General features: G+C 60.3%; 1 protein-coding gene across 1 annotated transcript in view; it reads right to left on the bottom strand.

Moving 5' to 3' along the window:
• Positions 1-20,809, bottom strand: part of ARHGEF11 (Rho guanine nucleotide exchange factor 11) — a 43,714-nt gene that overhangs the window by 2,425 nt on the left and 20,480 nt on the right. Inside the window, exons 19-42 of the mRNA XM_065420405.1 lie at positions 20,586-20,708; positions 19,905-19,928; positions 19,324-19,468; positions 17,909-18,005; positions 16,474-16,503; positions 13,867-13,993; positions 13,409-13,588; positions 12,617-12,664; positions 12,008-12,195; positions 11,620-11,766; positions 10,555-10,634; positions 10,012-10,137; positions 8,947-9,064; positions 8,364-8,542; positions 8,182-8,257; positions 7,410-7,577; positions 7,137-7,224; positions 6,525-6,632; positions 5,861-5,943; positions 5,270-5,512; positions 4,242-4,616; positions 3,507-3,599; positions 1,575-1,849; positions 1,025-1,210 (exon numbers count right to left, since the gene is read on the bottom strand). Coding sequence (XP_065276477.1) covers positions 1,025-1,210; positions 1,575-1,849; positions 3,507-3,599; positions 4,242-4,616; positions 5,270-5,512; positions 5,861-5,943; positions 6,525-6,632; positions 7,137-7,224; positions 7,410-7,577; positions 8,182-8,257; positions 8,364-8,542; positions 8,947-9,064; positions 10,012-10,137; positions 10,555-10,634; positions 11,620-11,766; positions 12,008-12,195; positions 12,617-12,664; positions 13,409-13,588; positions 13,867-13,993; positions 16,474-16,503; positions 17,909-18,005; positions 19,324-19,468; positions 19,905-19,928; positions 20,586-20,708 — 3,307 coding nt within the window. The remainder of the gene's footprint in view (positions 1-1,024; positions 1,211-1,574; positions 1,850-3,506; positions 3,600-4,241; positions 4,617-5,269; positions 5,513-5,860; positions 5,944-6,524; positions 6,633-7,136; positions 7,225-7,409; positions 7,578-8,181; positions 8,258-8,363; positions 8,543-8,946; positions 9,065-10,011; positions 10,138-10,554; positions 10,635-11,619; positions 11,767-12,007; positions 12,196-12,616; positions 12,665-13,408; positions 13,589-13,866; positions 13,994-16,473; positions 16,504-17,908; positions 18,006-19,323; positions 19,469-19,904; positions 19,929-20,585; positions 20,709-20,809) is intronic.

Genomic DNA, 20,809 nt, shown 5'->3' with positions numbered 1-20,809 from the left:
CACTGCTTCTCTTACTTTGTTGTTTAGCCACGGTGGCTCTTTTTTGGTTCTCTTACTTGTTTTTTAATTTGGGGGATACATTTAAGTTGAGCCTCGATTATGGTGTCTTTGAAAAGTTTCCACGCAGCTTGCAGGGATTTCACTCTAGTCTCTGGACCTTTTCATTTCTGTTTCACTGACCGCCTCGTTTTTGTGTAGTTCCCTTTCTGAAATGAAATGCTACAGTGCTGGGCTGTTGTGGTGTTTTCCCCGCCACAGGGATGTTACATTTCATTAGATTATGGTCACTGTTACCAAAAGGTCCAGCTATATTCACGTCTTGGACCAGATCCTGTGCTCCACTTAGGACTAAATCAAGAACTGCCTCTCCCCTTGTGGGTTCTAGACTAGCTGCTCCAAGAAGCAGCCATTTAAGGTGTCAAGAAACTTGACCTCTGCATCCCTTCCCGAGGTGACATGTACCCAGTCACTATGGGGAGAGTTGAAATCCCCCATTGTTATTGAGTTTTTTATTTTAATAGCCTCTCTAATCTCCCTGAGCATTTCACAGTCACTAGCACCGTCCTGGTCAGGCGGCCGGTAATATATCCCTACTGCTATTCGAGCATGGAATTACTATCCATAGATATTCGATGGGACAGTTTGGTTCATTTAAGCTTTTTACTTCATTTGATTCTACGCTTTCTTTCACATCTAGTGCCACTCCCCCACCAGCACGACCTGTTCTGTCCTTCCAATATGTTGTGTCCCCTGGCATTACAATGTCCCATTGATTATCCTCATTCCACCAAGTGTCTGTGATGCCTGTTCTATCAATCTCCTCCTCTAACACGAGGCACTTTCATTCACCCATCTAGCATTTGCTGGGTCCCGGCCCTGCAGCTGGCCCCCAGGAAAGTGAGTGGCCCAGAACCAAGCGAAGGGAAGCACGGCTATGGCAACCAGGCACAGTGGGGGCAGCTCCAGGTCCGGGCAAGGGGTTCAGGGTGCGTTCAACGGGGCTTGCGAGGTCCCTTCCGCTTACCAGGCTCGCTGGCTGCCGGGGCCCGCAGCCTCGCCGGGCAGGGGAGGGGCAGCGATCGCTGGCAGGGCTGGGCGGGCATTCCGGCCACCGGCCCATCTCCAGCGCGGTGACCCCCACCGGGGTGGTCTCAGCCGACGAACCTCTTCCCAGAGACCGCAGCAACTCGCGATGGGCCATCTCCACGTCCTGAAGGAGCCAAGCGGGAGAGAAACAAGCCGGTGGGCACGGGGGGGCCCCAGCCTGACTTGGTGTCAGACCTCTGCACATCCCAGGTGCACACCAGCGCTGTCTCACCTGGCCCCCCACCGGCTCCTTGCTTGGCCAAAGCCCCTTGCACTGCCCGGCGCTGTGTAACAGGGCCTTGGTGCCCTCGCCACTCTGGGCTCCAGCGGGGCATTACCCTACCTGGGTCTGGCTCCCCACCCTGTGGCACCAGATGCAGCTTCTCTTCCCTGCTCCCGTCACCTGGCAGAGCCAGTCCCGGCCCTCAATGGAAAGGATCTTAGTCCCCCCCGATCCGCCCCATGACAGCTCCCCACCTCCCGCTCACCTTTAGCCTGGTGAGTTTCAGCGTGAGCTGTTCTATTGTCCGGAAGATCATGTCAACGTCCTGGATCACCAGGCTGGGGGCGGGCGGCTCGGGGGGTGGAGCCCCATCCAGGCTGCCGGGGCCCGGCGTGCTGTCCTGGTCGTGCTGCTGGGAGCCGAGGGCGGGGCGGGGCGGGCTGGGGGACTGCTCCACGGGGCTCGCTGGCGGCTTGGGAGCGGGGGGCTCGGTGGAGGACTCTGCGGGGCCGGCGGGCATGCTGACGTAGAAGTAATTCCCTGCGTTACAGGAGAGGGGGTAGAAAAGCTGCTTAGCCTGTCAGTCCAGTACCCAGGGGACTCTGAGCTCCCTGTAGAAACCTACAGGGCCGATATGTTCAAAATCAGGGCCTGGTTCAAAGCCCACTGACATCACTGAGACCTCCTCGTTAGCCCTGTCTGCTTTCGGCTCTTAAGGCAACGTTTTCAAAAGTCCCAAGTCCTGGTTTCAAAACAGACGGTGCCTAAACCGGGAGGCAGCGTGGCCTAGTGTATAGAGCCCTGGACTGGAACTCAAGAGTTCTAACCCCAGCTCTGCCATGGGCCTGCTGGGTGACCCCGGGGCGAGTCACCTCATGGCCGTGTGCCTCAGTTTGCCCATCTGCCAAATGGGGATAAAGATGCCGACCTCCCTGGTGAAGCGTTTGGAGATCTATGCCTGAAAAATGCTGGGGAAGAGGAGGCAACAGTTAATTCAGGTGATTAGTTATTCAGAACTTTAACCAGCCTCGAAAGGCAGTGGGGCTGAGGCCGAGTCGGGCGCTTCTGAAAATTCCACCCTTCGACGAGTGCCCTGATGTGCCAGAGGGGGTATGCATCCCCCCCTCACCCAGCAGCGCTGCAGAAGCAACCCCCTGATCCATTACTAGCTCACTGTTGATTTAGGTGCGTCACTTTCCGCACCCAGGTTTGAAAAATTCAGCCAGGATTCAGGTAGCGAATCCAGCTCCCTCTCTGCATCCAGACAGATTCACGGAGTCCCAGGCCAGAGGGGACCATTGTGACCACCTGCATAGCCAGGCCAGAGACCCGCCCCCAAATAATGCCCCAGAGCAGAGCTTTTAGAAGAACCTCCCATCCCTGATTCAAAAACGGTCAGTGACAGGGAATCCACCACCACCCTCGGCCAATTGCTCCAGCTGCTAAAAACTGACGCCTTATTTCCAATCTGAATTTGTCTCGCTTCAACTTCCGGCCACTGGCTCATGTCAGACCCCTCTCTGCGGAGCCCATTATTAAATATTCATTCCCTGTGTAGGTGCCTGTAGACGCCATCAAGTCTCCTCTTAACCTTCTCCTTGTTCAGCCAAACTGAGCCACGTCAAGGATTAAAGAGCGCAGGGCCAAGAACTGATCCCCGTGGGCCCCCACTGGAAACTGTGCCGCTCCGTGACAGTTCCCCAGTTACATTTGGAGATCTATCAGTGAGCCAGTTTTTAATCCATTTAATGAACATCGTCCTAGCTTTTCAATCCAAATGTCGAGCGGTACCGAGTCGAACGCCGTCCCGGAGTTGAAGTCTATTACTTCGAGCAGGGACTCATCTGAGACAGGGAAGCTGGTGGACCAGCTCTGGGTACGTGCAGGGAGCCATTTTCATACAGGCGAGCAGCGTTCGGCCTTGACCTGCCACCTACGAGCCAGTTACTACAGTCGCCTCTCAGGCAAACAACTCCTGATGAAACCAGGACGGGACCAGGCCATAAAGGACCTGCCCAGTTGCACAGCAGGACACTTCCTCCTAGAGCTGGGCATGGAACCCAGGAGTCCTGCCTCCCAGCCGCCCCTGGCCTGGACAGCGGCCTCTCCCCTGCCTCCTCTCTTACTCCCTCTGCGATTCCCTTTTCTAGCCTTTCTCGGGGCCCAAGAGGAAAAAGGGGTTGTTTTTTTTCTTTACCATCTACATTAGCTCCGCCTCCTTCATGCAACTCAGTTTCTGATTGGCTGCTGTCTGCCAAGGGCGTGGCATCCTTAGTGCCCTCCACCTCAGCTGTGCAGAGACACCAGGGAAAAGAGCAGGGAGGGAAGAAGAGAAAATGTCGAGGGGGGGGAGGAGAGGGGGAGAGAGAAATTGATTGATTGAAGGACTCAGAACCCAATCACCAGCTGTGCCCAGACAGAGAGAGGAGAGGGTTTGCAGCAGCCCAAGGGTGGCAGATCTCATGCAAATCACCAGGCGGGCAGGGGTTTAGTGCCAGGAGGAGAGCGGCTGCCCTAGGAGCCAGTCACTGACACGACTGGTTTCACAGCCCCCGGGCCCCAGGAGACGGGGCCGGACGGCGCCCCAGGGATCACAGCTGATACTCATGGCTGGGGCCTCCAGGGTCTGATGGATGCTGTAATCAATGGCGCATCCGAGCGGTCAGGAGCTGGCGCGTACCCCCAGGGCTCTCTCACTTACCAGCCCTTCGCCGAACACTCCTCTGGACAGAGGGGAAGGGAACCACCGCCCTCGGCTGGGGGACAGGAGTCCGCTGGAGTCCACGCGGCTTTGACCCAGCAGATGGCCATGCAAAGCGGCTGCTGTCCTGGTAGCCAAACCCCGCGGAGAAGGGTCCGGGGGCAACAGCAGGGAACAGCCCTTGAAGCCTGGAGAGGAGCTACCCCCCCGGAGGCCCCGCCTTCCCCCTACCTTTCCGGACCACTTTGTAGCCGCCCTGCCCCTCCGCAGCTGGGGGTCTCTCCACTTCCTGGGACGCCTCCCGACCGCCGTCCGAACTCCAGCCCGGCTCCTCCACATCCCCCGCGCTCGGCCGGCTTTCCGTCTCCGTCTCCGTCCTGCCGCTGAGCGAGTGGCCCGGGAGACCAGCCCTGTCCATGGTGGGGCCGCCCTGCCCTGAGGGCTCCATCGACTGCTCTTGGCAGCCTGAGTCCTGGCTGGACAGCACCGAGTCCCAGGGCTGCGTGGCTCCTCCAGCCACCGAGGGCGTGGGGGTCAGGTCGTCCTCAGGCTCCGGGTCCCGGCAGGGCAGCAGGCTGCGCAGGATCAGATGCCGCAGGTTCTCCACTAGGAGGGGGAGAGAAGACGAGCAGGTTGGGCCGGGCCCTGGCAGGGAATCCCCCACCCGGAGGGCTGGATGCAGGCTGGCTTCGGCGCCGACGCATGCACCTCCTCGCTCAGCCAGAGGGGGCGCTGCAGAGCCCCGCCAGGCGCTCCCCCAATGGGAACCAAGTGCCTGGTCTGATTCTAGATCTCCCGGGGCACCCGCGGAAGGGGCGTGTCTGGACACAGCTGGCCCGATGGGGTACGAGAGCACCACGGGGCAGAGAAACCCTCCTGGGCTCCAAGCAACCTTCTCACCACAGCTTTCGGGGGGAGAGCACCGACTGGTTTGGGAGAGTGAAGGGGCTGGTAGCACTAGCTCGAACCGGGCACAGGGCAAACCCCACCTCCAGAGCTCTGCCAGTGCCCCTCAATCCTGACCCACAACCCCCTGCTCTCCCAGCTCAGCGCCACACCCCTCAGCCTCCCCCTGCTCCTCTGTACGCACTGGGCTAGAGACGGCTGAGCCGAGAGAGAGAGAGAGAGAGAGAGTGAGTGTGTGTAAAATAAGAGACGGGGACGGCTCAAACCCAGGTTCTGGTTCAGAGAAGCCGCTCCCTCCTCTCTCCCCAGGGATGGGCCCCCATGGGCAGCATCACGACCCAGCCTTCACTCACCGTCCTCCAGGGCTGATTCGGCCAGTCCCTCTGTCAACACAAGTCCCGGGAGGGACAGGCGCATGCTGGGCCCCGGGGCCTCAGACGCTCCAGCTTCATCTAACTCCACAGAGCTCTGTGCCGGCACAGGGGCAGCCGGCGCCTCCTCCCCCTCTTCCTCCTCCTCACTGCCTTCGGCCTCCGGCTCCTCCGGCAGCACCGGATGCTTCCCCTTGCCCAGGAAGTCGGTGGGATTGTCATCCGCTGGGCAGGGGCGAGAGATCACAGAGGGGCATTTGGATTAGGCAGCGGCGGAGGGCCAGGCCCAGAAAGGACGGGGGTGGGGGGAGTGGCTGGGGGCTGGCCCCCAGCCCGTCACAAGGAGATCAGAGTGAGCCGAGTGTGCAGCGGGAACTGGGATCCTGGAGTGGGGCCGGTCAGACACCTAGATCCTCGCACAGGAGGTTCCCATTATCACCCCACATGCTCCCCTTGTGCCACCTACATATGGGCTGCTGCTCCGGGCCCCATAGCAGACGGCTGGAAGCTGCTGGCTGTCAGAGCCCCCGGGCAGAGGGAGTGGGGGGCGCCCCAGCTGGGAGGGGAGCTCACCTGAAGAGACATCATCCACCTCCGCCCCGGAGCTGTCGGCTTGGGAGAGGATCGGGGAGACGTCGGGGTCTTGCAGCACCAGGCTGGCGGGGACAAGAGCTGAGTTACATGGGCAGTGGCAGGGCACGCCGAGCAGCCGGGGGCCAAAGCGGGACCGTGGAGCAAGGCTGACTTGGCTGGAGGCTTCACTTCACCCACAGGATCGGGGCCTTAATTACCGACAGCTCTGAGCCACCAGCCGCTCTAGCAGCAGGGAGGGACTCAGCCCTGCAGAGGCCGGTGCCTCCAGACACGTGGCCCCTGGGCTGGTCTCCCAGGGCAGCCGCCCAGCCTCAGGGGGAATCGAACCTGGGTCCCTCTAGATCTAAAAGGCAGCGTGAGATTCGCAGGGCTCTATTCATGGCCTGTGAGCCAGCCTAGGGCTGGGGTTGAGTCTGATCTGTGCCCGGCTCAGCCAGGGCAGGCCTTGGAGAAAAATCCCCAAGTGCTCCGAGACCTGGCCCCACCTCCACCCCCTTCCCTGCTGCCCCCCAGCCTGAGCTTCCAGGCCAGACCCCAGGGCCTAGCCATGGGTCCTGCTGTGGCTGTTGAAAGGCCCCGCGGCCAGGATGTCCCCATTTCCCTCCCTCCCTCCCTGCCCCGCCCCCGGGGTGGCGCTGCTCACCTGGATGGGGCCGGCCTGTGGATGGGCAGCTCCCGGGCCCTGCGTTTGGGGGGGGAGGTGGCGTTCCTCATGGCACTCTGCACCGCCTCCTCCAGCAGCTCCATCCACCTGCCAGGCCGAGGAGAGGGGGCGTTACGGCCCCGGCACCCACCGGCTGCTGCCTGGTTGGAGACCAGACCCGATGGCTTCGGCTCCACCCCCCGCAGAGCTCCACCCCCTCACACAGATGGGTGCACCAAGGGGAGGGCACCCTAACCCCCAGCTCTGCCAGTGCCCCTCACTCCCGACCCACAGCCCCCTGCTAGTCCGGCCCTGCCCCCGCCAGCTCTGCCGACGCCCCTCACTCCCGACCCGCAGCCCCTGCTATCCCAGCCGTGGGCACCCTCCCCAGCTCTGCTGGTGCCCCTCACTCCCGACCCACAGCCCCCTGCTATCCCAGCTGTGGGCACCCTCCCCAGCTCTGCGGGTGCCCCTCACTCCCGACCTGCAGCCCCCTGCCACCACAGCCCCAGGACATGCTAGTTACCTTGGTGCGTGGACTCCTCTCATCCCCCCAATGCCCCAAGGAACGTCCCACAGCCCCTCCCTCTCCACCCGGCGTTACACCCTTACGTGTTTTTCTCCGAGGGCGTCAGCGCCACCAGCTCGTAGATCTGGGGCCCCAGCTCCGAGGTGCAGATGATGAAAAGCGCTCGTTTGTCTGCACAGAGGAGAGACGGGACGCTACAGGGAACGGTCGGGCACCACAGCCTACAGGGCTCTGCTTCGGAGCTGTTCCCATGCCCACGCCCCCACCGGGGGGGAGACGAGATTCCCCCTCCCCAGCGATGCCCACGCCAGCCGCCCGCCTGGGCAGAGCACCCCCGGGCCTCTCCCGCTCGCTACCTGTGGCCACGGAGCGGATGAGCATGGAGTTGAGCTTCAGGACGGGGCTGAAGGTCTGCTTGGTGTCCGAGGAGCCCAGCGCCGTCTTGCTGTGAAATTTCAGCACCAGCTTCTCATCCTGCTTCTGCAGCAGCACCAGGAGGTCCTCCAGCAGCAGCACGTGCAGATCTGCACAGGCCGGACGCAGACCCGGTCACCCAGCTCCTCTGGTTCCCCCTCTACGGTGACGCGGGAGCCAGGCTGCCCCAGGGTGACCCGTCTGGCGTGAGCACTAAGGGACAGGCCAGATCCGCCCCTAGGCGGGAATTTGCAAACCTTTGGCCCCAGACTCTCGCTGGAAGTCAAAAGAACTCAGGCGCCTAACTCCCATGGGCTCCATTCCCCAGTCCCAGTCAGAGAACAGGGACTAACTGGCTCCTCGGCGTCCTCTGCAGGGCTGATGGGGAGGGAGCAACACACAGGCCGGAAGACAAGTCCCCCCCACCTTAGATCCCCACGCTCTGTCCTGCCCTGCTGCGTCGCCCCACCCCCGGCTCTCTGGGGGCCAGTCGAGAAGGCGGAAAGCTGACCCCTGCTGGGGAAGAATGGTGCGATCGGGGCTCCCTCTAGTGGAGGATTCCCAGCGGATAAAAGCCTGCTAATGCTAGCAGCTAATAGAGTTCCCCCCTGCAGCTCCTTGGAGACCAGGGTCCTGGGGGGCTCTCGGGGGTGGGGGTTTTGGACTGAAGGCAGAGGGACGTGTCAGCCACTGGCCCTGCTGGGAGGTACGTACCCAACGTCTTCTCCTTGCTGATGCGCCAGCTCAAAGCCCCCTCATGGATCATGCGCCGGGAGGTGAGGTCGAGGTTCTGGGCACAGTGGGGAAGGCACGGTTAGTTGCTGGCTCTCCCCGGCTGGGGATGCAGGGAAATCAGGACAGAGTCCCCCCCTCCCTCGCTTCCAGCCGGGCGGTACCTTGAACTCGGCCGCCAGTGGGTTGCTGGTCCGCTCCAGAGACGTGGCATCCAGGCGCTTCTGGTAGGCCTCCAGCCGGTGCCGATTCTCCGCCCGCTTCACCGCCTCGTTCACGTACCTGAGGATCTCCCGGCACTGGTCACGGGCGCGGCACAGCTTCTTGTGCTCCGGGGTCCCGCCTGCGGGCGGACAGAGGGCGTCAGGGGGGCGAGGCCGTGCTGGAAGTTCTGGTCTCTCTGTCTCACACCGGGGCGAAACGCCCTGGATTTCGAGGGCAGTGGGCGCAGGCCAGTTGGGCTTCCCGTTCTGGGGGAGACAGGGCTACGGCAATGGCCGTGTCGGCTCCCAGGCGCCCACCTAGCCCCGCCCTGGGCCGAAGCCCATCTGGGCCATGAGGAAGGGCTGCTGCTGAGTTCCGTGGGCTAAAGCCCCCTGCCTGCCTGGCGGCCATCAGCAAGGCAAGCTCCCCCCACTGCCCTGCCCCATGGAGTCCCCCCTGCAGGGAGAAGAGCCGCAGCCCAGCCCCTCTGCTGGGCGTGGAGGGGACGTGGCCATGCTGTCAGCCCCCCCCCGCCCCCTGTACCGTCCGTGTGCTTGAGGATGTTCTCCAGCAGCAGCGGGTACTTGGTCAGGCGCTGCATCTCGGAGATGATCAGGTCCTTGAGCTGCAGGCGTCGGCACTGCGGGTTGCTCTCGGCTTCCTGGGATGGGGGGAGATGGAGGGAGAGACAGCGCTGCAGCCACCGCGTGGGGGGGACCAGTGGTGAGCTGGAGCTGGTTCCCACCGGTTCGCAGGAGCCGGTTGTTAAATTTAGAAGCCCTTTTAGAACTGGGACAACCGGTTCTAAAAGGACTTCTAAATTTAACAAAAGCTCTGGCAGCTGTCCACCCCGCCCCCGGCCCCAGCTCACTTCCCCCTCCTCCCCGAACGCTCCCGCTCTGCCCCCCTTCTCCTCCCCCTCCCCCCTGCTTCCCGTGAATCAGCTGTTCGCGGGAAGCCTGAAACAAGCAACAGGCAGGTAAGCTAGGGCGGGGGCGCGAGGAGGGCTCCAGGGAGGCGCGGCGCAGCCCAGTCCGGCCCCGGCCGAGCGGCTCCCTCCGGCCCCAGCGGCTCCAGGCAGCGCGGTAAGGGGGCAGGGAGCAGGGAGGAGGTGTTGGAAGAGGGCAGGGGAGTTCGGAGGGGTTGTGGGGGGGGGGTGGATAGGGGTCGGGCCAGTCAGAGGGCAGGGAACAGGGGGATTGAATGGGGGCAAGGGTCCTGGGGGGGGGCAGTCAGGAAGGAGCAGGGGTTGGATGGGGCGGTGGGGGGCAGTCGGGGACAGAGAGAAGGGGTGGTTGGATGGGGCAGGGGTCCCGGGGGGCCATCAGGAATGAGAGGAGGGGTTGGATGGGGCGGCAGGGGGCAGTCAGGGGACAGGGAAGGGGGAGATGGGGCAGGAGTCCCGGGGGGGGGGGCGTTAAGGAACGTGGGGGGTTGGATGGGGCAGGAGTCCCGGGGGGGGCACGACCCCCTCGTGGGGTGAGGAGGAGGGAACCTGTTGTTACTAGTTTGGCAGCTCATCCCTGGGGGGGGACACAAGACTGGGCAGCAGCCCAGAGTCCCAGCCGGGGAGGCCGGGGGAGAAGAGGGCAGCGGCGCTCGCGGTACCTGCATGAAGATCTGGAAGCGGGTCTCCTTGCGCTGCTTGGTTTTGATCAGCTCCAGGGCGATGGACTGGTACGAGCAGAAATCGGCCGCCACCTGCTGGATTTCCTCCCGCGCCGGCCCGTCGAACTGGGGGCGGGGAAAGACAAAGGACCAGAGCTGAGCTGTCAGCCCCTCAGCACTGCCCGGGACCCCCTCGCCCCGAAGACCCAGGGGCCTAGGAGCTTGTCTCTGGCAGTGGCAAGTACTAGCTGCGTCAGAGGAAGGCGTAAGTTGTTCGCATGAGCTGTAGTAACTCTGGATAGTCTTGTTATCCCCAGAAATGTCCAGTCCTTCTCTGAACCCTGCTAAGTTCTTGGCCTCAGCACCATCCAGTGGCAGGCAGTTCCACAGGCTAATCACATAGCAAGTGAAAAAGTCTTTCCTTTTATCGGTTTTGAAGGTGCCGTCTGTTCATTTCACTGCGCAGCCCCTTGGCCTTCTGCGCCAGGAGACAGGGAGACCCCCCCCACACACCCACCATCCTGGTAGCTCTCCCAGCCCTACCCGAGAAAGCATGAGATCCCCGATCTCCTTGATGATTGGTCCTTCTTCTCGGAGCTTCTTCATGGATTCAGACAGAGAATCTGAACAAGGACGGGAAGGGGGAACGGGGATAAGTGAAGGGGACGTGAGGGAAAGGAGAAAGAAATTAAATACGTCCTCTTCTAACGAGGAGGGGCAGCACCCCCCTGCCCGGGAGATCTGCTGACCTACATTCCACATAGACCATTCCTACATTTCAGATGTAACCGACCGCCATGCACCCGACACCATCCGGCCAGCCTCTCTCGTCACGTCCCTGTGAGCGCCTCACCCCGAAATCCTTTCCAACAGCCCCTCCGGTGCAGGTCTCCTACGCTCAGCCAGCAGCGGATACCCCTGGGAGCAGTGGCCATTCCAGGAGCGAGCTGCCTCCATTCTCAGGCGCCCAATGACAGAGAGGCATGGACAGGCCTGCACAGGCCCGTCTCAGTCATTTACTACCAAGAGGCTGCAGCTACCCTGGCTTGTACGTTTAAAGTGTCTGCCCCAGACAGCCACACGCAGCCTGACTATTGTCTGGTACTGGAGCCAGCCTGGACAGGTGACCGTAGAGACAACAGGGAGCGTTTACACAGCCAGCAGCAGAGCGTCCGAGTGGCCCGGTGCTAAAACTGGCCAGGTCGACGTCAGGCTCTGAAGCCCGTGGCTGTTTGTAGCTCCGCGAGCCCGAAGAGCCGTGTAGACGCCCCTCTAGACTCACAGAGTTCAAGGCCAGAAGAGACCAGCAGAGCAGTTAGTCTGACCGCCTGTCGATCACCGCACACCAGGCCAGCAAACAGACGGAGACCCAAGCCTTACAGCCCCCAAGGGGAGACAACGCTAAATTCCCTTCGGGACCAGCCGCCGGCAGTGACAGACGCATTAACGTGGGACACTTGGGATTCAAATCGCTGTTCTCGGCGCAAACTCCAAGGGGCGGCAGCAGGCCGCGCTGAGTGGGCCCAGGGGCCGGGCCTTAAAGAGACAGGCACCGGAGATTTCTAGCCCTAGGGGGTGAAGGAGACCCCAGGGAATTCAGTGGCTTACTGTGGATGTCGATCAGGTCCGGGAGATTGGGGAAGAGCAGGCCCAGCTCCTCCCGCGACAGCAAGTTCTCCCTCTTCATCCGCTGGTAGAAGAGGACGTCCAGGACTCGGAGGATCCGCAGGTGAGACGCCTCCGTGGCAAAGAGCTCTGCCCCCAGGCGGGAGAGAGGGAGGGGTTCAGAGACAGGCTGGCTCTCAGCTCCCCCACCCCGCCAAGGTAGCCTGGGCCCCACACTTCAAGCAAAGCCACCAAATGTACCAGCTCTGTCCTTCCCCAGATCTACCCCGGCACCCGCGCCCGGGCTTGCCATTGCCACCAGGGATCAGTCCCTCCCACGGGGGTGCTGTCACCCCGGCCCCCAGGGAAGAGGAGCAGCAGGATTCCTCACCGTTGATCACCTCCTGGCGGTCGATCTCCCTGTGGGTCAGGTAAGCCATGACCTCCCGGCCGACCGTGTGCTGCCAGTTCTGAGAGTCTGGTTCCGGCTCCAGGTCCGACAGCTGGCCCAGGTCATCCTCCAGCAGGTGGGGGAGGAAGGAGTCGGTGCCGAAGCCCAGATTGGGGGACTCGATGCTCCTGGGAGGATATTGGGGGGGGGGGCGGAGGTTACTCCCTGCAGCTGTGCATGGACCCCATGTGGTGCCCCTACCCCACTCCCAATCCAGCTGACGTGCAGCCAGCTAGAACCTGGGACCGTCACCCCGAAGAGCATAAACCTCTAATGCTTGAGCTAAAGGGGAAAGCCCCCTAGCGGGCACTGCTAGAAGACCTGTTAACCTCTTACGTGACCCAGCCACAGGGGGCGGGGGGACAGAGGGGGCCACAGACTCGCCTTCACCCCCAAACCCTAACGCGTAGGGTCCTTTGGAAGGCAGACACAGGCGGGAGAACTGGCTCAAACTGGGGCGTTTCAGGGGATTGCAGGAGCTTGGCTGTACCACGAAACCCAACTCCCCCCACCCCGCCCCTGGAGCACGCAGAGCTCGGGGTCACTCACCTGCGCCCCATCTTGGGCGTGTAGGGAGGAGTGGGGTTTTCCAGGGACCTGGGAACGCAATTGAAAACTGCACTCAATCCCCGAGCAATGGTATCCCGGAGACCTTTGCTCTCCCTCCCTGCCGCGTCTGAGCTCCCGGCTCCGCATTTACTACACGCCCCCGAAGCTGCCAAGAGTGACTGGCTGGGATTTCTGGGGGGATGGGGTGGGGGGGTTGGCTGCACAATTCCCCAGGCTCCTCTGAAAATCACAGGCTCAAAGACAGCCTGGGGAGCAAACTTCAGCAGGATCGGGGCCTTCAAGTGTGAGTCCCTGGCCTCTGTCAACCAGGTAAAAAACTTTCCGAAGAGCTTGTGGGTGTGTGTGGAAGGGGGTTCCTCAGGACCAGCTGACAGTGCTGGGGGACGTGGTGTGTGTGGGGGGGTTCAGCCACTTTTGAAAATGGGATCTAGACCCCTAAATCTCTCCGGCCATTTCGGGAGCTTCCCCCTCTCCATGGCTGGATAAACTCCACGACGGAACCCCGGCTGGCTCACCTGCCTCCTCACCCACCCACCAGGCCCTCAGCACCTCCCTGGGCAGCTGGCCTTTCTCGCCCCACGCTCGATTAAAACAGCCTGCTTTGTTTTCAGACCCGAGCGGGGACACTTCTGGCTGGGAGCTCATGAGAGTTCAGCTCCCAAATCCGACTGGAAATCAGGCCCGTCTGAAACCTCCAATAGAAACAGACGAGAGGCACCGTCCGGAGGCCTTTGTCCCCCTGTCCGCGGGCTCGGGGCTTTGGGCTCTGACCTCGTGGACAGGCTGGATGCCGAAGACGACGCCGACTGGTGAAGCCGCGTGGCCTCTGCTGCGGCGTCCATGTCCACGTCGCTCCGGGACCTTGGCACGTTCTCTGCCTTGCGCGATTTCTTCATCTCCTCCCGCCCTTTCAGGCTCTCCGACCGGCCCAGCTTGACCTCTGACCTGGAACTGCACGGGGGAGCGGGGTTGGCGAGATGCAAGGAACTGCTGGATTTTGTGCAGGCCGGAAGAGCTGAGAACGCATGTCCGTGCGGGGAAGCAAGCTAGAACCCATCTCATCAATCTAGAACCCCAGGCCCAGCAGGGAGCTAGAACCCATCTCATTAATCTAGAACCCTGGACCCAGCAGGGAGCTAGAACCTGCCTCATTAATCTAGAACCCCAGGCCCAGCAGGGAGCTAGAACCCATCTCATTAATCTAGAACCCCACCCCCCAGCAGCCCTACCTGTCCGAGTCCAGCAGCTCTTCAGGGAAGCTGCCGGTGGAGAGGCGCTGCGTGCCAGGCTCCTGGGACTCGCAATGCTGGTTGTTTTCAAAGTGCTGGATGATGTTCCTCACGTTGCCGGGTTTGACTGGTAGGACGGGGGAGTCAGGGACAGGAGGACAGACATGAGACATAGGTATTGATGGCTAAATCGTTAACCTGCAGCCCATTACGTAGCCCCCCAGAGGCTAAATACATCCTAGCAGTGGTGAGCCCGACCCCAGCAGTTTGACCCTCTTGGGTCTGGCTGGTCTCGTATGGGTTGGAGATGGCTGGTGTGGGGTGGGCGCTTTTGGGGTTCTGGGAGGCAGGGCAGCTCCCATCTCTAGTTTGAGCCCATACTCCCTGGCCTTCCCCCCTCCCTGCTGCCACCAGCCCCCAGCTACCACCCCCTGCCTCTGTGCAGACAGCGTATGAAAAACCGCCAGTTGGAGGCGCTCGGCAGCGGGGTCCGAAATCAGTGCAGCCCCGTGATGCGTAGTGGCTACAAAGCTGCAGTACACCTGGGCGGCCTGGCGCTAAACCAGTTATGGGGAGTTTTCAGGACACCCCGGGTTCGGGAGGGTCCCCCAAAAGACTCATCCTTCTCCCAACGTTCGACTGTGTTTCCCTGCAGAACCAGCCCACTCAGCGGCCAGGCTGCAGATTAAATCACACAGCAGGAGGAAGGCTGAGCAGCTCATCTACACAGGAAACCTGCACCGATTTAGTCCACCTGGTGCAAATCGGTGTGTGGACGCTCTTATTTCGGTTTAGCTTCAGCTTGTTCCCATCTGAATTAAGAGCATCCACCCAGCCTCTCACGCCGGGGCATCTCCTCCAGGCCAGGTTGTCGCCTGGGGATGGCTACTCCTGCAGGGGCTTGCACGGGAGAACAGATCTATGACCTAGAGATCTACGATCTAGTGGGAGGTGCGCGGCGTACGATATCAGGGCAGGCGGGAGCATGGGGTGGGCTCCCCCGAAAGCCTGGAGGTGTCTTAGGCACCCACTTCTCTCCACATTGCTCCTGATGTTATCCATTGCAGACTCTGTTCGCCCCCCTCCCCGGCTTAAAAGGTTCTCCAGAGTCCAGTCCCAGGGGGAGGGATAGCTCAGTGGTTTGAGCATTGGCCTGCTAAACCCAGGGTTGTGAGTTCAATCCTTGAGAGGGCCACTTAGGGATCTGGGGCAAAATCAGTACTTGGTCCTGCTAGAGAAGGCAGGGGGCTGGACTTGATGACCTTTCAAGGTCCATTCCAGTTCTAGGAGATGGGATATCTCCATTTATTTATTAATGTGCAAACATTAACAGCCTTGTTATCCAACAGAGAGAGCGCTTCTTCCTTCAGCCAACCTGCTGCCTCCCTCTAGGAATGCAGGGGGCATTTCTACGGCACTCATGTCCTAGGGCATCTGGACACTTAGCTAGACCGGTGCCTTCCACCCCAAAAGACCCCATCCCACTACACAAGCGTTGGCCTGAATCTTCCCTGCACCACAGCCCCTTTGCATGGCCGTGGCAGTGAAAAGGGGCCTTGAAGTGGAGATAAGTGAGTTACGCCCACTGCTTGGGCAGCAGAGAAAAGGCTTACATGGGCCGCGTGGGACTGAGATTTCAGGCCCTAAGATGAAACTGACCCCTACACAGTGGCCTGTTTTGAGTGGGACCGTCCGCCCAGGGAGCATTTCAGCATACATTTCTCTCGCAGTGTGTAACAGTCGTGGAGTCAAGCCGCACAGCGGCGCAGGGCAGGAAAGGAAGGAGAACGACCTATCTACTGGAAAGCGCAGGGAGAGTTTAAGATCTAACTGGCCCAACTGGAATTTGGCCACGGCATGGTGTGAAAAAACCTCTCTGCGATTGCTCACGTCTTGCATGCAGCTGGGCCTCTTCCGCAAGCATAGCGCACCCTAACGCTGGGACAGGGTCTCGAGATCGGTACTAGGTCGGGAAGTGCGCCCCCTACTGGATCAGCCACCCCACTCCCTGCAGCACAGCGCCCCCTAGCATGAGCCTGGGGCACATGAAGCAGCACGGTCTCTGAAAGGAGAGCGCCGACTAGGTACCACTGTCCATTACATTCCTGAACGGAGAAGAGGAAAAGGAGAAGAGGGCAGAAAACTGAACAGCCTCAAAGGCACAGGAAAACAAATCACCCAGGAGCGAAGGAAACAAAGGCCTTGGGCCTTAGAGCAGAAGGATTTTGACGTACGAACGAACCAGCTCCCAGAGAAGTCAAGGGAAAGACTCCCATCACCACCTTTCAATCAGGAGATCTCAAAGAACTTTAGAAAACAGGTCAGTACATTAACACCCCATTTGCCTAATGGGGAAACTGAGACACAAAGAGGGGGCGTGACTTGCCCCAGGTCCCCCAACATGCCAGTGGCAAAACTGGAACTAGAAACCAGGTCTTTTGAGTCCCAGTCCAGTGCTCTGTCCACTAAGCCTCCCCTCCCCAGTCCTGCCCAAGCGCCCGCCCGCCCCTGATGCCACAGCGCAATGAGGTGGGAGACCTTTGGGGAAAGCCCCGCTTTAAAAAATTAAACAAAGCTGAACACAAAAGAAAAGAAAAGGCCTTTTACCTTCCACAGGGGACAAAGGGACATGAAATGCTGAAAGGAAAAAACAATGAGATGTCAAATCAATCCTGCATTTCAACAACGAAGGAGGTTAGAAGGGCGTGTGAGCTGCACAATGAGAACTCAAAGGAGGAAATGGAAAGCGAAGGCAGTGAAGAGACACACAAACACCCCTCCCGGGCTCCCCAAGGGGAACACACACACACACACACACACACACACGGCTCTGACTGTATGGACAGTGCTAGATCTGTGTGCATGGTGCTTGTTCCATGCACGCTCAGGATGGTCTCAACCCAGCCTCCTTTTTTGCAGGAGCAATTTTGCACCCCCAACAAACCACATCAGCTTTCTGTGCAACCCACCCCCTGCCGCACCCCCCTTCCCATATAACTACTGGCCAAAATCGAACCACGTCCGATGGGATTTTCAAACGCACCCAGCGCCAGGCGATTTCTGCTCCCCTTGGAAGCCCCCACTGACTCCCCCTGGGGTAGCTCCCTTTTGAAAAACCCCACCCGTGGGTGCTCAGCAGTTTGAAGGGACGGGTTTTCAGCGGCAGACACACGTGGGTGAGCGTGTGATTTCTGTAGGGGCTGCTTCAACAAGTGGAAACGGCACCCTCAAGCACGGGCAGGCGCGTGCGAGATGTAATTAGAGAGTTGTGGGTTGTCTACCCCAGGAGCAATCCCTAACTCCACACTGTGCAGGCCCTGTCAGTGCGGAACAGCTGTTACTGAACAGCTCCATGGTGGATAAGCCATTAGACCTTAGCCACGCTTCCAAGCTTTGCCGCAAGAGCTGCACCGACACAGATCGTAGCGAGACGAGCGCGGCTTGCGCCGGAACAGCTTAGACGGGTTCTCCAAGCAAAACAAGCTACGGGGGCAAAAGCCCGTTTATGCTCGTATAACCACAGCTACAAAATTGTAAGCGTCGACCAGGCCCGAGAGTGAAAAGGGGAGAGAGCTCCCGCGAGAATCCCCGCTGGGATGCAGCGGAGAGGGGGAGAAGGGTTGAAGGCAGGCGGAGAGACTCCTCAGGCATCACCTACATCGGGATTGGATGCAAATTCCGAGCGGAAGAAAGATTTACGCTAGTGAAGTGCAGTCTAGTTGGACAGCAGAGTAAATTGCCCTGGTGCATGTCACATGTAGGCCAGAGGTTGACACTCGTGCGGCTGCGCTCCGGCTCAAGTCCCGGCACGGACAATGCCTTTCCCTTCCCAAAATATTGATTCTCATGCAGCCAGCCAGAGGAGATGACTGCCTCCGGGACCGGGAACTGGCTACTCCATCGGATACAGAAGTGGCGCCCCCTACTGGCAGGCTGCTGGCTCTGGCACTTCGCCCAAGAGTCTCAAAGAACCCAGCTCCTCATCGGGCATCTCCTGCAGTACTTGTGACCCACAGCGCCCCCAGCACGATCCAATACTCACTACTCTGGGAGGAGCTTTTGGGCTTCCCAATGTATTTCAGGATGGGATTGCGTTTCTTATCCTCCATCGCGTCTTTGTCCTTCTTCGTGCTGCTGCTCTGCTGAGACACACGACAAGAGTTGGAAAAACAGTCTTGGCAAGGGAGGCATGTTAACTCCCAGGGCAACATGAGCTAAAGCAGGAGCAGCAGCAGTAGCTGCATTTAACTTGCAAGGAAGGAAACTGAGGCAGGGTGGGCCGGTGGTTAGGGGCCAGGGCTGGGAGACGGGGTTCTAATCCCCACTGACTCGCCATGGGGTCCTGAACCAGTCACTCTGGGCTACAGTTCTCCCCACATCTGTGCAATGAGGGTCAAGGACACTGGCCCACCTTTGTCCAGGGTACCGTACTTGGTACCTTTCTGCTACATGTCTACCAGGATGCTGCACCCTGCAGCTACTCCAAACTTCCCAGGAGCAGCAGGAACAGAACTCTGATCCGCCTGCTCTGAAAGTCCAAGCCTCTATTACTGGAGCGAATGGAGAATCTCCATTAGTTGTTAGAAGTATAGGGCCTATGACACAGTGGAACAGTTCCAATTCCAACCAGGAGGGGGCAGCCATATATAAACAAACCAGCCAGTTTATTACAGTACAACACAAGTCACAAGTCACTTTGTTTATACCGATGGGCACACAATCCTGTGTGTCTAAATTCACCAGCAACACATCCCTCAGCCTTGTCTTCACCCTCCAGTTAGAGAGAGCAAGCAGCTGCCAGTCACATTGAGCTTGTGTGAGGCGCTTTCGTTAGTTCCCACTGGTCTGGCGTCAGCCTGACTTTGCACAGGGTCTGCTACACAAACCACCCCCACTCCCATCCCAGAGTGAAACACCCAGCACCAGGATCAAACGGCGGGAGGGAGAGAGACAGGGGGAAAGGGCGTGGGAGGGAAGGTGATGGAGGTGAAGAGATACTGGGAGGCTGCTCCGGGCAGCACAGGAGGTGGCTCTTGCACCAACATAGATTGTGCAAAGGGACAGAGCGGAAGGCACGGCGGGGAGGAGGCCAGGAGACACAAGGGGCCCCATTTTCCTTCACCCAGGGGCTCTGTGCTGTCGTGTACCCCGGCACAAAGTGCCGCCAGATCAGAAAAGGCCACATGTTGTGCCCGCCTTGCCCAGGTGCAAGCGACGAGGCGTCCCGCCCAAGGGCCGTGGCTGGAGGGGAATTCTGAGCTGGCTCCTCAATGAACAGGGAGCTTCTGGAGTTCACCTCCCCAGGGATGGGGATTAGGCGCTCACTCGCATTTCTGCAGGGGAGCTGGGGCTCGGGGAGGCCGTGGAGACAAGAACTGCGCTAGGCCAGGCCTGAGGAGCTGACGGCACTGGGAAGAATCCGGTCAGAAAAGGGAACGCGGCCAATGCCCCACTCACCTTCTTGGCCTTGGGGAAAAAGGGCAGCCACTTGTCCTTGTCTGGGAAGGCCTGAGACTTCTCGCTGGTGCTGGCCGGCCGGGCCTCCCGCATCCGGATTCCCGTGTGGCTCATGTAGGTGCTGAGGGCAAAGGCCATGGGGGAGCTGGAAGAGAGGAAAACACAGACACGCTGCAGATCATCCAGGAGACAATGCCAGCACTGGTGTGCCAGGAGACTGGACTCGTTCGGCCACCGCAGGGATAACTGGCCGGAAAAGAGCCAGTTTCTTCTCCTAGCTGTGACCGCCGGGGCCTGTCCATGCCTTCTGCGATAGCAGGGGGCCGTCCTGCGGGACACTACAACCCAGACAGACGCTACCCAGCTGCTTCCCCACGGGCCGCTCATCCAGCCGATGACAAGTTTGCCCTGCCCTGGCGTTGGGAGGGGAAAGAGTGATCTAGCAATGAGAGGACCCCCTCCCCGAGCATTGCCCCGCGCCCCCTCCCTGAGCTCTCCAGAACCCCACCCCCACGGCCACATCTGTATGGCACCATCACATCTGGATGCACACGACTGCTGGGCGCCAGGCAGACACTCACCTCCTGTCCTCTTCGTATTTCGACCTAGAGCGGGGAAAGAGGGAAGGGGTGTGAGAAACCAGGCCACCTCCGTAAGACACCATTTAATCTGCCTGATCCGAGCCCAGGAGCCCGAGGGACGATGTCTCAGACCTAGCCCTTCACGGCCACGACTCAAACCAGCCGCATTAAAGGCACGGGACCGGATCCTCTGCCGGTGTAAATCGGCAGAGCTCCTTTGACTGCAATGGGGATATAGGGTCAATACTACTCCAACCAGCACTGGCAAGAGAGGACAGGACAGGGTGTAAGAGAGCAGGTCCCCCCCAGCCCCACGCCTGCTGCTTCCACCTGCCCCCGCATGCCAGGAGCCCATTCCTTCCTTCAACAACCGCCCCCCCCCACCCACACACACCCACACACACCCACACACACGTACTCAGAGCCTGCTCCTTCCACCGGCCCCCCCAGCACTACAGAGTCCTAACTGGACTTCAATGGTAAAGCCATAGTGCCCGGAAGCTCGCAGGAGCGGCCCTGGGATCCACGCGCCAGGCTGAGCTGGGTTCCGCTCCCGCTCCCACCGGTCGCACCCCGCTGCCGGAGCCGCTCCCGATCTCTGCAGGTGTCAGCGAGCCCAGACCCAGGCTCAGGGCTGGATCACACGCCGGATGGGGACCAGCCCCGCCGCTTGGCACTCACAGTATGTCGCCCAGCTGAGCAAGCTGCTTCTCAGCCACCTGGCGCTCCTTCTGGGGATCGCCGTCCAGATCCAGCAGGTCGTTTTCTCCATACAGGCTTCCCAGCCCCATGGTGCGCTTCGTCCTGCAGACAGACAGAGGGCCACAGATCAGCCCCACGAGCCTGAGTGGCGCAGGCAATCACCCCATCGAAGCGCTGCCCGAGACGAGGCCATGGAGCAGAGG

Source organism: Emys orbicularis, chromosome 20 (assembly GCF_028017835.1).
Source record: "Emys orbicularis isolate rEmyOrb1 chromosome 20, rEmyOrb1.hap1, whole genome shotgun sequence".
Classification (NCBI taxonomy): domain Eukaryota; kingdom Metazoa; phylum Chordata; order Testudines; family Emydidae; genus Emys; species Emys orbicularis.
Note: the sequence above shows the minus strand (reverse complement) of the source record. Positions and strands in the feature narration are given on the sequence as shown.